General features: G+C 38.7%; 1 protein-coding gene across 2 annotated transcripts in view; it reads right to left on the reverse strand.

Moving 5' to 3' along the window:
* The window catches only part of APP (amyloid beta precursor protein), a 211,738-nt gene that overhangs the window by 62,901 nt on the left and 133,300 nt on the right, over window positions 1–15,537 (reverse strand). For both annotated transcript variants that reach the window (XM_051625412.1, XM_051625418.1), the window contains one exon: window positions 6,295–6,428. In XM_051625412.1, coding sequence (XP_051481372.1) covers window positions 6,295–6,428 — 134 coding nt within the window. The remainder of the gene's footprint in view (window positions 1–6,294; window positions 6,429–15,537) is intronic.

A 15,537-nucleotide genomic window follows, 5' to 3' on the forward strand; every position in this document is an offset into this window, starting at 1 on the left:
AGACAGCAGTTATAACCACAAACACCTTAAGTCAAGTATTTAGAAATCACAGTTTTAACTTCAGTCTGCTCTTTACCTGGGAACTATATGCTGAAACTTAAATCCCAAGAGTTGTACTACAGCCTACATAAACTGGCAACCTGAAAGTACCTGTTTAATTTACATTATCTCCTCATCAAATACACATTGATGTGCAAATTGCAACCACATTCTGGGGAGGCAGGAAACCAAAATTTACAAGGAGTCATGAAAATTCATTTGCAAGGGGTTGTAGTATGTTGCTGATGACAAAGAACATCATGTGCAGCACACTAAAGTTACAGGTTGCCCCACTACCAGCTACTTTCCCAAAGGGATTTAGAGCCTCATGACATCTCCTGGAAAAAACTTACGAATTCTCAGAGCGCTACTCTGCATTAAGTGCATGTTAGGTATTAATCACTTAATTGTATGGTTAGGCTGAATGACTGTAGTGGCTAAGACAACTTAATTCATATATACAGGTAGCACCTTTCTAGATACCTGAAATGTCACCAATGCCACGGTTTGAATGTTACAGAAGATCCAGAAATGATGGCATTAATTCAAGTCATAAACTACAACGATGTGCTCAGGCTTGACCATTGGCCTAGGTTAGCAGCTTCACAATTTTCTTCTTCCTCTGCTTTTGTCTTCAAATCACAGATCTGACATCTGCTTAATACTTTTTACTCTGAATGAGCTGTTCATGGGTTTTCAGAACAACAGTTCCCTTGTGATCTTTATCCCCCAAACTAACCCTTAGCTAATTCACATGATGAAAATGAGTACTGTGGTTAATGTGATAAGTAGGCCTTTGGCTAGACCAGGTTCCTCTCCCTGTTTTATTTCTCTGAACCTTTTAAAGCATGGAAGGCAAGATGATAAAATGACAGCCTCCACAGTTATTGGGAGGGATATAAATTACGAGCTTCAGAGTTCAGCCCTAGTGGAACAAGAATGAATGACTTGTGAAAAAAAACAGAATGACATGGCTCTTTCCAGAAACGATATTCAATGTTAAGTCTGCTGAAGCTTTGCCTTGAGTGCCAATTTTTGCAACTGAGAAGACTTCAGTAGCTGAAAGCATCTCAGTATATACGCTAACTAACTGAAGATATCTATGGACAGTCATGCTACCAACCAGAGAAAAAATTCTCACCAAAGGTCATCACTTCAGAGAATTCTGAGTGACTAAGGAATATGCTGCAGCACTCTGCAGGAAACCAAAGATCACCAAGGGGAAAAAAAAGTATCCCCAGATATGCACGTGTAGAAAAAGGCTAAACTTGGCCTCTGCGCACTTATAAACCTATTCTCATTCACTGAAAGCACAAATCTATCAAAGTCACATAGATTTATGGCTCCTCAAGGCGTGGTGGCTTTGTGCAGGGAAAATGACAACTTGTGGTTGAGAGTTAAGAAGTGAGCCACTCCAAAGTCAAACCTCTTCAGAACTCGGGACTTAGTGTCTGGCAGAATCCTTTTGAAATTGGGCTCTAGGGTACAGCAAGAGGTAAAAAGGAAGTACAGAACATGTCATTCACTATTAAGAGAGATGCTAAGTACAAAAATCTCATTATATTAAAAACAGCATGCAGTCCAGAAAGCCAACCGTGCCCTGGGATGCATCAAAAGAAACATGGCCAGCAGGTCAAGGGAAGTGATTCTCCCCCTCTGCTCTGCTCTCCTGAGACCCCACACAGAGTACCGCACCCAGATCTGGAGTCCCCAACATAAGGAGTACATGGAGCTCTTGAAGAAAGACCAGAGGAGGGCCACAAAGATGATCAGAGGGCTGGAGCACCTCTCCCAAGGACAAGCTGAGAGAGCTGGGCTTGTTCATCCTGGAGAAGGCTCCAGGGAGACCTTATAGTGGCCTGCCAGTACTTGGAAGGGGCCTAGAGGAAAGCTGGGGAGGAGCTTTTATAAAAAGGGCTTGTACTGATAGGACAAGGGGGAAAGTTTTGAAACTGAAAGAGACAGGTAGATTTAGGTCAGACACTAGAAAGAAGTTCTCTACTGTGAGGGTGGTGAGACACTGGAATAGGTTGTCCTGGGAATTTGTGACTGTCCCCTCCCTGGAAGTGGTCAAGGTGAAGTTGGACGGGGTTTGGAACAACCTGGTCTAGTGGGAGGTGTCCCTGCTCAGGTCATGGGAGTTGGAACTAGATGATCTTTCAGGTCCCTTCCAACTCAAACCATTCTATGATTCTGTGATGCCACTAAAAAGCAGCTGGACCTCTCCAGGATGTTGGAGCCAGTGGCACTCAATGGTAAAAAATAAATAAATCTTGAATATAACGATAGTCCTGTTCTGGCTGGTTGAGGACTGCAGTATTTTCAGATGCTTTCTTTGGAAATGAACTTCCAAGAAGCAAGACTATTTCAGGAGACAACATATCATTAAGTTCCTATCATAAGTACTGTACACACTGTGATTCCTAAAATATTGTAAACAGCTAGAGGAAGAGTAAATTTAAGACATGAGGATGTCACAAGACATTTGAGGACAGAAACATATACACTGCTCCCTTGACTAAGGTTCAGTATGTGGTTCCACCAAGCTATTTAGCAGGAACTATTTAAGTGAGGGAGCTGCACAGGAGTTAACAAACTGGAAAGAAAAAGAGGAAAAGGGGAACGTTATCAAAAAAGGAAAAAAGAATCACAGCATGCTGGAATTAGTTGGAATAATCTCTGCCTCTTATGTGTCAGAGAAAAGCAAACATTTGAAGGTTACACAGGCACCAGTGAATGGCTATCCTGTTTGTATGGGAATATGGTTTTGGTGCTACTTGGAGCTGCATTAATTATTCTCAGGAAACATTTTAAATTATATGCTAATGTAATTCTCTTTCCATGACTGCCTAGGAAAGTTTATAAGGCTTGTGCTCCAGGTGCCACGCAGATGTAAAAGTAGAAAAACTTTCACAGTCTGTAGTCTAAAGGGATGGACACATAAGAGCAGAAGATTAAAACAGTCTGAACCAGAGGTGCATTAGGTCATCATACAAGAAGAGCACAGACTCCCCTAGGAAGAGACTGTTTTGGGAGCTATGAACTGACACAACCACCAACAGAAGCTGGGTGTAGCATACATGGCCGTGCCCTGGAGTGAATATCTTTATGAAAGATAAACAGAAACACAAGTTGTCAGAATTCCATTGTAAACAAAGGGAAATCTTAAAGAGGTTATACAGCATACCTGCATTTGCCCTTATGGCATATTTTGATAATATTACTTAATTTAAATTTAATTTTTTAATGATAAGCTTCCCTACCCCTTAGGTGATTATGTTTTACATGTCAAATGGAATGCATTACTGTATTAGTTAATCGGCTGCTGCTAAGTGTGCATCTAATCAAGTACTGGTTTACAGCTATCTGTTTTATTAAATAAATAACCATATTTAATGAACAAGCTGATTTATTTCAGATGATATTTATCAAGATTAAAGAATGACTTAATCATGTTCCAAAATCACTGATAATTTCCTCTCTTTTTAATAGAGGAAAAATGGGAATTTCTGTTCCTATATAAGCCCCCATTTCTCGGCTTTGAAAGAACTGGAGTTCCTGTTTGAGTAAATAAAAGTGAATAAATATGTTTGGTGCTGCTGGACTCTCACTCCTCACTTTTTTTTTTTTTTAAGAGAAAAACAATGATAACAAAAGCTTACTAAGTTGATTTATTTTACCATTGTTTCCAACATAGAAAGTAACAGCTTTGAGTTATTTTTTTAGTTAAATACATATGAAAACCACTCCCAATTTAAAAAAAAATGCAGAAAGCAACTTCAAAATAATCTGTCAGAAAAGTAAACCAGCAATATGGGGCATAGGCATAATCACAATTCATGTGAGGAAACAAAGAATGGTAAACTAGCTGTCTTTTCAACCTTTCCATAAGATTTTGTAATTTATAAACATTTGAGAAGTTAGCTGGAAGAGGAAAGCTCAATGCTGTACAAGATATTACTCAGAGAGAGGAAAAGAATTTTTAAAAACTTAAGTTAACTTTCTTCTTTAAAGCTCTGCAGGGGTTCTCTGTACTTCAACACATGCGTACTTCAAGCTGTGATTTCGTAAGCAGCTTTAAGCAATTTAAAGATCAAAGATCTTTCCTTCTTGATGTACTGTCTGCTGCTGTTTCCCAGTTCTGATTTAGCTTGCTGAGCTGCTCAGAGTTGGTTATTTCACTTTTTTTTTTTTTTTTGGAAGAGTGACCTAGCAGTGAGATGAGGGAGCTGACCTGTCTTACCCTGCAGCTGTATGCTCATTAGTGCTGACAGAAAGGATGGCTGGGAATGTGCTAACAAGGGCAGCAAACACACAGCACCAGCATGATCTTCTGTCAAAGCCTTGAACCACAGCCTTCATTTATGAGTTGCCCCAAATGTGCATGGTAAAATGTGCAGTGCATGTACCCAGAAGTTTTCTGATGCTGTGGTTCAGTGCTTTTCCCAGTTAATTTTGTTGGCCTCAAGCAATTACATTTTCTGGGTGCTTGTACATTTGATTAGCTCTTTCTCACAAATCATTAGCTTTTTAGAAAACAGAAAATACACAGTTTACCCAAATACTGTCCTTAATTATCCAGCTTAACCTTTACATATTAGGATTTTGGAGACAAACCTGAAGCCACAGTGAGAATCTGAGGACTGTTCCAGGTAAACTTGCCATTTGCACTCCTGTCCTCTGCTTTCAGGACATCTGCCAGCATAGTGTTTTTTAAAAACAAGGCTATTTCATGGAGAGGCAATAACTGAGTGATGACTGCATTACCTGCCAAGTCTCTGTGTGTCTATCTGGGGCAGGATCTCTCTCCTCCCCTGGGCAGGCTGTGTGCACTATTTTTTTATCCGCTTGATTCTCAGCGTGTCCTTCCCAAGATGAGTACTACAGGCACACCAAAGTTTGTTTGAAGAGGCTGGGATGAGGAGTTGCTCCCTCAGTGGGAGCACAGCACACAGCTGCCTTGTGAGCTCACCCCCTTCCCAACTCACTCCACAGCATGGGGCTGGATCCAAGCCAGATGCCACACCCACCCACCCTCAGGAACACTCCCACCTCGGCCACTGGTCTTTTTGATGAAGTTGTTAATCTTCCAGAGGAAAGGCAATGGCAACACCTTAAAATGCATTAAATTGGCACTATTTTCTCTGTTTAATGAGGGGACAGCTAGTTTGTGCTACAACGCTTCCCAAGTGGAAGCAGATGAGGAACACATATCTTTCTATCAAGTGTCATTCTTGGCATGTGGTTTGCACTGATCAGATGACTGCTTCAGGTAAGATACCCTCCCCTATTTATTAGAAAAGTGCCAAACACAACACAGAGGCTTATTCTAAGAGCTTAATTTCAGGCCTACTCAACCATTTTAGCACAGAGCTAAAGGTTAATGTGTCAGTAATACACAGAAACTCTGAAAGTGCAACGGGGGAACAAAGTTACAATGAAAAGTTATAGTAGAATAGCTACCCAGATACATGCACTGCATCTGAATTATACAACATTCATTTTTGTGGTTGTTCCATCCCAAAAAATATGCACCATAGGCTTTTCCTTAATCCTCTTATATTTTTCTTTGTTGTTATTAGAGCAGAACCGTGACAATATTTTATTGGCATTGCTATTATAAACCCTATTTCTGAGAGAGCAGATAGCTCATCTCTTACTGTTCAATAGGATTAAAACTGTACAATTTCAGGCTACGCAAATCTTTTTAGCTAAAGAAAAGGGTCATTTCAGTTGGATTTTGACTCAGTTAAAAAGCACTATTTTTTTTTTCTTTGGCTTTAGATGCATTTCATGTTACGTTGGTGCTCAAGACCATTCGATGAACATATGTGATTTTTTGTTACTCCAGGGCACAGTCACGTATGCTACACACAGAGAATGAAGCTGATCACAAGCAATTTCCTTCAGCTGCTGCAAAGGAAGGACAGCTAACACAGTCATCAAGTTCCTTACTTGGAAAGAAGAATAATCTCACAAACCAAACATTATTCAAAAAATATATGAGCAATTTTTAACAGACTTTTTTCATTTTTAACAGCACAAGTAACCACAGTGACTTCTGTGACCCAACCAAAAATGTACGCCCCAGCCAGCTGAATTCTTAAGAGTAAGGTGGTAAACGGTGTGTTTACAGCATTGCACAGAGGCAGGGAAGCTGGCTGAAGCCTTGGAAAATAAGATGAGGGATCCCAAGCATCTTATGACTTGACAGACAAAACTCTCACATTTAGGAATAAAGAAATCTCCCCTTACCTGAGACATCCTTTCACGGTGCTTAGCTTCAAGTCTTTCCTTGGCTTTCTGGAAATGGGCATGTTCGTTCTCATCTCCAGGTGCCTCCAAATATTTGTCAACAGCATCAGGAGTGCTAGCAGCTGTGGTAGGAACTGAGGCAAAATTTTAAAAGCAGGGAGAGGCAAGGGAGGGGGAAGAAAAGCAGAATTTCTACTTTAGTACAGATGAAATGTAGTCGGATCAAGCAAGAAAAATCTGTTCTAATTTTCACCAGCATAAAGCCATTCATATAATTGCAGAGGAAGACAGAAAAAAATATATCTAGCTATACAAGGATTTCCCTACCACCCCATTTTATAAACCAGGAGAAACTCTTCAAAGTGAACAAAGGTGTTTTGCAAATAGGTTAGAAACTGCTACCAAAGGAAAAATTTCAAGGAAAAGACTGTCAATGAATGAAGTACATAAGCCAGCAGAAAGCCCTTTGCAAAGTTACATGCTTTGTATATTAGTTTATTTTTAAAAGGTAAACTACAACACATGAGTGGCAATGGAAATATGCTTTAAAGTATCTATGGACCCCGCAGTACCCTAATGAAAGACATCAAATCCTTCCCTTAGTGACAGTTTGGCCTCACAGATATTTACTTTATTTGTAATAGCTTTAATTAAGAAAACTCCTCATGGATGCTGAAAATAATCAGCAGGCCTGCACTAATTGCTAGCCATTCCTATTAGATAATTAGGCGATAGCTATTACACTGGTAGAGGAAAGATTTGCTTTTGGGGTAATTCAAGGAAGGTGAGCAACAGTTCCTTCATTACGCACTGACATTGAACAACCCCCCACAATAAGTAAGAGTAACATTCCTGTGCTAGGGCCAAATCAGCAATTAAAAAAACTCTCCAGCGATTATCGGCTATTTAATTTCAACAGTGTTATCCCTAAATATTTTATTATATAATGAGTTTAATTTCCCTGGTCACATTTAGTTCAACAATTGCAAGGTTAGTTTAAAAATTCTGACGAAGTCTGTACACATGACTATGCTGGATTTTTTTTTAAGATGTGTTTGACTACATGTACTATACTTCACTTACAGAAGCAATACATTTTGGTTGATAGACTAATACAAATAGGGAAAAACCCCAGACCACACCCCAAACACTTATCAATGTCTTCAAAAAAGGCAAGCTGTAATCTGAAGATCAGACTGAGAAATAACAACCAATATTTATTGATGCCTACTTTCCCCAAAACAAATTGAAAACAGACCTACCTTAAATTATGAAAAAAATAAATCAGTTAAAGTACGTGCTAGTCCCGGTGAAATTCACTCTTAAATTTTAAGAAAAATTTAAACCAAAATCCAAACTTTCCCTCAAATTTTACCTTAGATGTATAACCCAAAAAGCAAAACAAAGAAAATTCCCCCAAAACTAACAAAGCCTTTGGATTTGGCTGTATGTGAGATATCTCTACATGTTCACAGCAATAAGCACAAAATGTTTTGTTTGCTGGTGGCATAAATTGCACAGTAGATTTTGTAAATTACTCCTTGGATCAAAGGAAAGACCTTGCTTGTCTCAAAACAATGAATCTATAAGCAACCAAAGAAATCCAATTGAAAAGTCACAGGCAGTGCAAATTATACCTCCTCCCACCATTTTTAGATTTATTTCATAAATATACAATTGTAAGTTTACATTTTGTAAAATTATAAACTTTATAACTGAAGTACTGTAACATAAATAGGAACAACCAAGCTTCCTGACAAGATACAGAAAATATAAAAATAAGATGCAACTCTTAATATTTCCAGTGGTTACTCTCACAACTTCAGACAATTTAAACTCTCTGATACTGTTAAAAAAGGATACATGTTTTTTTTCTTTTTAAACTCTCAATGATAACAACCCATCTTCAATGATAATGTGGTTTGTGCTGGGGTGCAGTGCTGACTGCCAGAAAGGCTACAGCCAGTGTAAGCAAACTCCAAAAACAAATCATCCAAAGCTTACACCTAGTGAAAACATTTCTGTAATGCTCAGAAGCATTTCTAAATATCTTTGCTTTTTAATCCCTCAAGCACCAAATTAATTAAATCTTAATCTTTTCTGAATCTGCCATTAAGTATAGTACATTTTAATTCCATATAGAAAATGAAAAGAAAAATTTATTTGAGAGCAGGAAGAAGTTTAAGAGTGCCAGAAGGAGCAAAGGCGTTCCAGGCTCCTGTCTCCTGACAGGGCTTCATGAAACACCACCAGGCAAGAGCAAGAAATACTCTTTTGCAACATTTAACTAACTTTGCTTGATTTTCCTTTCATTACTCTAATTTTATTTTTGAGATTTAACATTCATACTACGTTGTGACAATGAGTTCCAGAGTTTAATCAGGCTCCGTGTGAAGAGGATTCCCCACTGCCTTCACCCCCCCTCACTGCCTCCGCAGGACATAGCAGGGGCTAGTGAGGGGAGATCAACTGGAGCAGAGCTCTAGCACATTTACCATCCTTCTCCACCCTTTACAGATTTTTTTATTTATTTTAACTGAAGTCTGTACAAATGTGAGTGGAAAGAAGTGACAATCTAAATAACTGTCCAATGAATTATGCAAATTTAACCTTTAATTTATTGAACAGGAAAAAAGGTCACCAGCATTTGCACTGAGATCACTTAAGACACCTGTACATTTAGGCTCTGATTTTCAAAAGCTCCTGTCTCACAAGTGTGGCCTTTAAGGCCCAGAGTTTCAGACAATATGCTCACTTCCCACCACGATGCTGCCTGGTATGTTTCTGAACAGGCAAGAGTGGCAGGTGCTGAGAACTGGAAAATCTGATTCTAGTGCCTGGTTCCAAGGATGTCAGAGCACCCCGCCCCCTCCAAAAGCTGTGCAAATCCAACTCAAAGAGACTGGGCCTTAGACATCACAGACCTGGCTGTGCCCAGGAGCGAGAGAAAGGACAGCACATTGATATCTGATTGCAACCTGCTTTCTCAAGCTAGTGCTACAGAGTTACCCCTGACCTTATGCAAAAGACTGGTGTAATGCCACATGTGGCTGGCTCTGCACTAGTGCTCCCAAAAAGAGAGAGGGCTTGGAAACTCATGGGATCTGTCTCATGGTAAGAAGCTCTATCAGCTATACTCATCCACCAGGGAGTGGACTACTAATTTGATTTAGAAAATCTCTAATGAGAAAAGATTTCTGACTACAGTTTTGTCAGAAAGAAGGAACTGAGATCTGATGGTTGGAAACCAAGGCTAGGCAGAAATTAGGCTTGAAATCCAGACCAGAAGTAACCCACCCACTTTCAGCATTAAGCGCAATTAAGTCTTTGAACAACTTATATGCTGCTTCACCCAAAAGCATCCTTGGAAACATCCTGCTTCAGCATCTCCTTCTGAAACCCGTGAACAGGCATGAAAACAAGGGGTAAAACAGGTGTTTTCTCCCTCCTTCCTTGCTGCTGCCACTGGTCCATGCCCAGCACACCACTGAGCAGGCTGAGCTTGTGCAAAACCAGCCATAAGAACACAGCTTGCCTACTGCTCCTGGAATGCTTATTTGCCCACTGGTGGCTGCAGAGACAAATCAACTTACCAACACTGACCACACCTCACCCTGCAAACAGAGAAACCGTCTTAAAAACGAGGGATAATTTTCATTTAAAAAGTTCTGTGCGTATGTTCAGAAAAACACTAAAGGCAGCATGAAATTGTCATGTACATTTTTGTTTTCTGTTACAATTGCGATTCAGGCACAGTCTTTTTATGAGTGGTTAGCTATTCATGTCATTTGAAACCAGAAATATTCCTCTGACAAAAAGTAACTAGTCTGCTTAAAAACAAATAACTCTTGAAGATTTTGCTTCCTGTATTTACAAAGCCTATAAATGATTATGTGAAAACTCCTCCATTCAGTATTAAAGAACCCCATAATTACCAATATTAAAAAACCCCTTGTGATTCCAACATAATGACAATTGACAGCCTACCCTCTCTCCAAAGAGTTACAAAAGTACTGAGCCTCTCTCTCTTCTTCTGCATAAAGCAGAAACATTTTAAAATTTCTTAACAGCTGTTGCCACAAAACCTATCCCTTGCACTGCAATACATTTAGGAACTTTTTTTCTAGAGATGTATTGCATGTCTTCTCAGAGTGAATTTGGAACATGTGGTCAGGTATCAGTTACATGTAAGGATTCCTTGAAAATCTACAGCCTGATCACATTTTTTGACCACATCTGCTCTTGGAAGGAGGTTTCCTTTTCTACGCATTCCTTGTTTTATAAGCTAACTCATTTAACTAGTGCATTAAGACTGATCAAAAAGTGTGATTTGACAGGTGTGGAAGAAATGCAGTAATGGATGACATTTTCTTCACACCAGCATTCATTTTACCTGTCAATTCCAGCCAGATTTTTTTTTTTTTTCTTTTTATTAGACTTTAAAATCCTAACTGTCCTGGAGACACAGGTTCAACAGCACAGCCAGCTTATGCTCTACACATTTTGCTACTTAAAAACTATCGTTACATATCAGAAGACCAGAAAAAAACCAATAACAAACCCAAACAAGAAAAATGCAACAATATGTCCCCAAATCCTGTGTTACTGCTTTGCATGAAAAGAAATAATCCGTAACAGCCTCTCCAGTGAAAGAAAGGTCACTCACCAACCTCATACAAAGTGAAAAGATTAGTAGATGCCCCTTTTCTGAGTGACATCATCTGTTGTATATAAGATGGGAAACCATTTGAACTGAGAGCTCTACCAACTACAATGTTGATGCACTCATTGCCTCTGAATTTCACATACGCAACTGCCTCATTAATTAAGGATTAAGAACAAAGCTTTCAGTTCTTGACTAAGATCACAACTAATTACAGCACTTCTGACAATCACAAGTGTGTACGGAATATCATTAGCAAGAAGCGTTTCTATTATCACTACTGCTACCTTGTGAAATTAGGTGTTTTTACAAGACAGCATTCCTATTCTTTCTTGAGTAATCTACTCTGTTTACAAGGTGGCAAAACCTATGAACTGAATCTGAACAACTGGGAAGAAAAAGAATTATTACCTTTTAATTACAAAACAGACCAATTACCAACTGAATGATACAAGGCAAAAGAAGGGTGGGAAAGGTTATCTAAGATTGTAGCAAATTACAATTATTTTAAGCATGGAGAAAAGAGAGTCAGGATAGGATTTTACATAAGAAGCTGTTAAGTTTAATATAATTTAATTGCTTGGAGAAAAGTGTGCCAAACTGGTATACATTCTAGCAGACATCAATACTGGGGCACAGGACAGTAAGTGTATTTACATACTATATATAATTTATAATCTACTGCATTAGAGAGACAACTACTCTCAATCTTACCACGGTAATCTAGAGCACCAGCAAAGTGTCATTCCTTTTCACTTTTAATTATCTTCTCTTCATAAATGCTTTCTTCAAGAACATCTGCTCTAGCATGAGATGTCCCTGCTTACTGCAGGGGGGTTGGACTAGATGACATTTAGAGGTCCCTTCCAACCCAAGACATTCTATGATTTCTGAACCTTGTCTAAAACTAAAGAATAAAAGGGAGAGCAGAGTTCCTTCCAAAGTCAACAGTGAAAATGAAAATCAGGCATGTCCCCAGTTTTAGTATTTTACCTGTACGCAGCAAGTCGTTGCTACTGCTTCTTTCTTTATAGGGGCTTGGGAGGCAAAAAGCACTGGTGTGTTCCAAGGGTTGGCATCACCCCTGGACTGGCAGGAGTTCTGGGAGTCAGATTTTTTGCCTTGTGGCTCACTGGCACATCTCTCTGCCTGGTAGCTAAATGCAGAGCCATGCAATGTGCCAATCACGATCAGGTTTCAGGCCACTCAGTTCCAGCTGTCCGCTTTTTAATTTACAGCAAAGATCCTTACTAATGCAAACTCCTATTAAGTCATCCATTAATATTAAGGCTTATCAATTTCAGCTACATATTTATCACTCAGCTTGATCACATAACCATTCAGATGGGTTTAATTTACCTTGCACATTTGCTTTATCCTCATGTGTTGACAATTACGTTTAAGACACCCCAAAAAACTTTGAAACTAAAGTGTTTTTCATAAAAACTGGAAAATTCTGACTACGATGATGTGGACTAAGAAAGTACAAGACATGGACTAACAGAGTACATGAAGAGATGTATTCTTCTGTCAGGAAAAAATACATGCATGTTGGTACTGAATTAAGAAAAAAGCTCCCTGTAATAGTAGTGGTTGTATGCTCAGGGATCACATCTAAAGAGAATCGTCAGTTCTGAGACTTCCACCTTCAATTTCAAGCTGCCTCTTTGCTTCCAAAGTTCTGTTATATTAGATGAATGCTCCTAAAGTACATTAGAAAGCAGTGTTTAAAAATGTCTACTAGTTTAATTGAAAGAGATTCCAGGCAGAGGTGACATGAAGAGAGTTAACACATGAAAAAGAAGCTAGTGTTCCAGAAGGATGACCCTTCCTTTCTTAATAGTTGGGTTATCTCATTGTTTTTACAGCTAAACTACTTTGCTGTAAAAGACTGCATATAGTTCCTGTAATATTTCATAACCTGCATTAGTATTCCAAGAACAATTACAGGTCAATGTAGCAACCTCAGTCTGAAAAAATGATTAAGTATATTGAGATGAAGAAATCGCATGTTTAAAAGTTACATTCCTTTTTGAACTTCACTTTGCAAATATCGATCCTAACTTCCTTAGATATGTTTTAACTTCAACAGTTGGCATGACATCAAAACAATAGGCAGCCTGAAAGAATTCTTGGAAAGGAAAAAAAAACACACACCATATTTGTATTATTCCTCATCTACTGCCTTAGCTGAAGTTGATACTTGCCACCTAAACTAGCTTTAACTTAAATTCTCTCATTTAAGAATCTTTCTGTGCAAGAACGTCAAGATACATCTCCTACACATGCACAGCTAGAACTTGGCATTCATGCTTTCACACTTCCATTGCATCTCCATGAACACAACTTCCTTTCCACCAACCCTGACAAATGCAACTTTGCCTTGCTTCCATCCCTTCAACACTCATCTCGGCCGTTAATTGCTCAGAACATGCCCCTTTGAGTACTTTGATTCATTTTGTGCTTGGGATAAGGTCCCAAAGTAAACTTTCCTCCATCATCTTTGCAATCCTCTGCTTCAAGGTAATTCTCTTTTGATTTGTCACAAATAATTTAAATATTTATGAGGGGGGAAAACCCCATTAAATTCTTCACCTGTTGCATCAAATGAGATTGCTGGGAACAAACAGAAGTACTTTCCCGAACATGTCTTCTGCCAAGGTTGTAAACAAAGAGTCATCTAGTTCCATGTAGTAAACACAACAACAAAACAAGTTACAGCAAAAACAGTGTCTACAATAATACATTATATCAATAAAATTCTCAGTGCTTGAAATTATCAATAGTTTAACTCTCATATCTGAAAACATTTGCATAATTTCCCTTTTCAATTCTAACCTTTACCCAACTGGTTTTTAAAGAGGCCCAGTCCAACACTGGCTCCACCAGTGCTTCAAGGTTGAAATCCAGTGCAAATTTATATGGATGAAGAAACCATGAAAACAGAAATTAGTCATTTGCATCCACTAGATGTTGTAGTCAATATTAACAATGTAAATAGATTACATTAGAATTCATCCCATTATGGCTCCTAGGCACTGAATGGTAAGTGTCACACACCCACAATGAATGAAGAATTGCAAAAATACGTCTTGCTGAAGATTTCATCTATGCTATTTGAAACTGATCTTAACTTCACCAAGATGCATGATTCAGCTGAGTTTTCATGCCAGAGAAAATAAATCCCAGCAGATATAGGCAATTAATGCTGGAGATGGTGGCAGAGGGAAACATTTAAGTAAAGTCTGGAGAGTTAATGTCTCCTTTACTGTTAATTTGGGAAGCAGTAAGACAACAAGACAACTGAATATAAAGAGCCTTAGTGATGGAGCAACAGACTGTTCTAGTGTGACTGCCTTAGTGAATCTGTAGAAACTGAGGGGTTTTTATACATTCAAATAAAATACTTTATTATGTGAAATGCTTCCCTGCAACAGCACTACTTATAAAGGCAGATTTTTAGGGTTCAGAATGTTATCACTAGATTTCTGTATTTTATCTGCTGTAGTGCTGTGACAAATTACTATTGTAGGTAGTTGCTGTGATGAGTGTTTTCCAGCACTAAGTGGATTGTCAAAAAAACCCCCAAAACATTCCTGGCATGAAGCAACTTGCAAGCTTTACTGTTTTTCTAGACAGAAGGCTGCCAGCTCCCCCATAAAGCTCATGAGCACTGTAAGGGCAGTAACACCCAGACTAGATGAACATGCTGTAGACTTGGGCTGCTTTCTGTCTTTAAGCCTCCTACCTGACCTTAAGCTCAGGCGGTCTCTGCAGTTGTATAGATAAATGAGGTATCACCCAATGAATTATTAATAAGATAAGGGATTAAAATATGCTACCTAACTAAAAATTTGATACACTTTACCATTCTGCCTATAGGAATACACCGCAGTTCTTTAATGCCTTAGACACACTCTGGAAATCAGCATGAAAGTTTAGCTCTCAAAACATTTTACTTTGTACTAACCAGGGAGATGATGTCAGGATCCCAAACAAGTAGCAAATGGATAAAGGGAATTCCTGACAAGAGGAGTATCATCTCATAAGCCTTTGCTATTAAAAGTTACAGACTGTTACTCACAATACCTCTAAAGAGAAATTAAACTGGACACTGCAAAATGCTGGAGGTCATGAATTTTCTCCTCATGTTGTTGTTAGCTGTAGCAATTCAGTAAAATGATTAAAAAACCCAACTGTATAAAAAAGGTAGTTTTAATGATATGTCAAAGTTTAAAAAACTGACTGTGCCACCAGAGTTCAGTTCACTCCTGCTTTAGATGCAGAGCAAATGAAAGCATGGTGGCACAAACTGCGCTGCAGGAGCTGCTGGGACAGCATCCGCTCCTATGCAACAGCTAACAAACGAAGCACAGTTAAGAGAACAAATTCTTCCAGCTTTGAAGCTCCTTGTGTCCCTAAATTAAGACTTGAACACTATGGTTACTTGAAAATAGTACTTATTAAAAAAAAAACACCACACAACAATATATATTTCCTATAGCTTTAAGGATGTTTAACAAGCAGCAACTAAGAGACAAGTGAAAAAATGTGCTACTTCTTTGAGAAAAAAAAAAAAA

Source organism: Apus apus, chromosome 1 (assembly GCF_020740795.1).
Source record: "Apus apus isolate bApuApu2 chromosome 1, bApuApu2.pri.cur, whole genome shotgun sequence".
NCBI classification, from domain to species: domain Eukaryota; kingdom Metazoa; phylum Chordata; class Aves; order Apodiformes; family Apodidae; genus Apus; species Apus apus.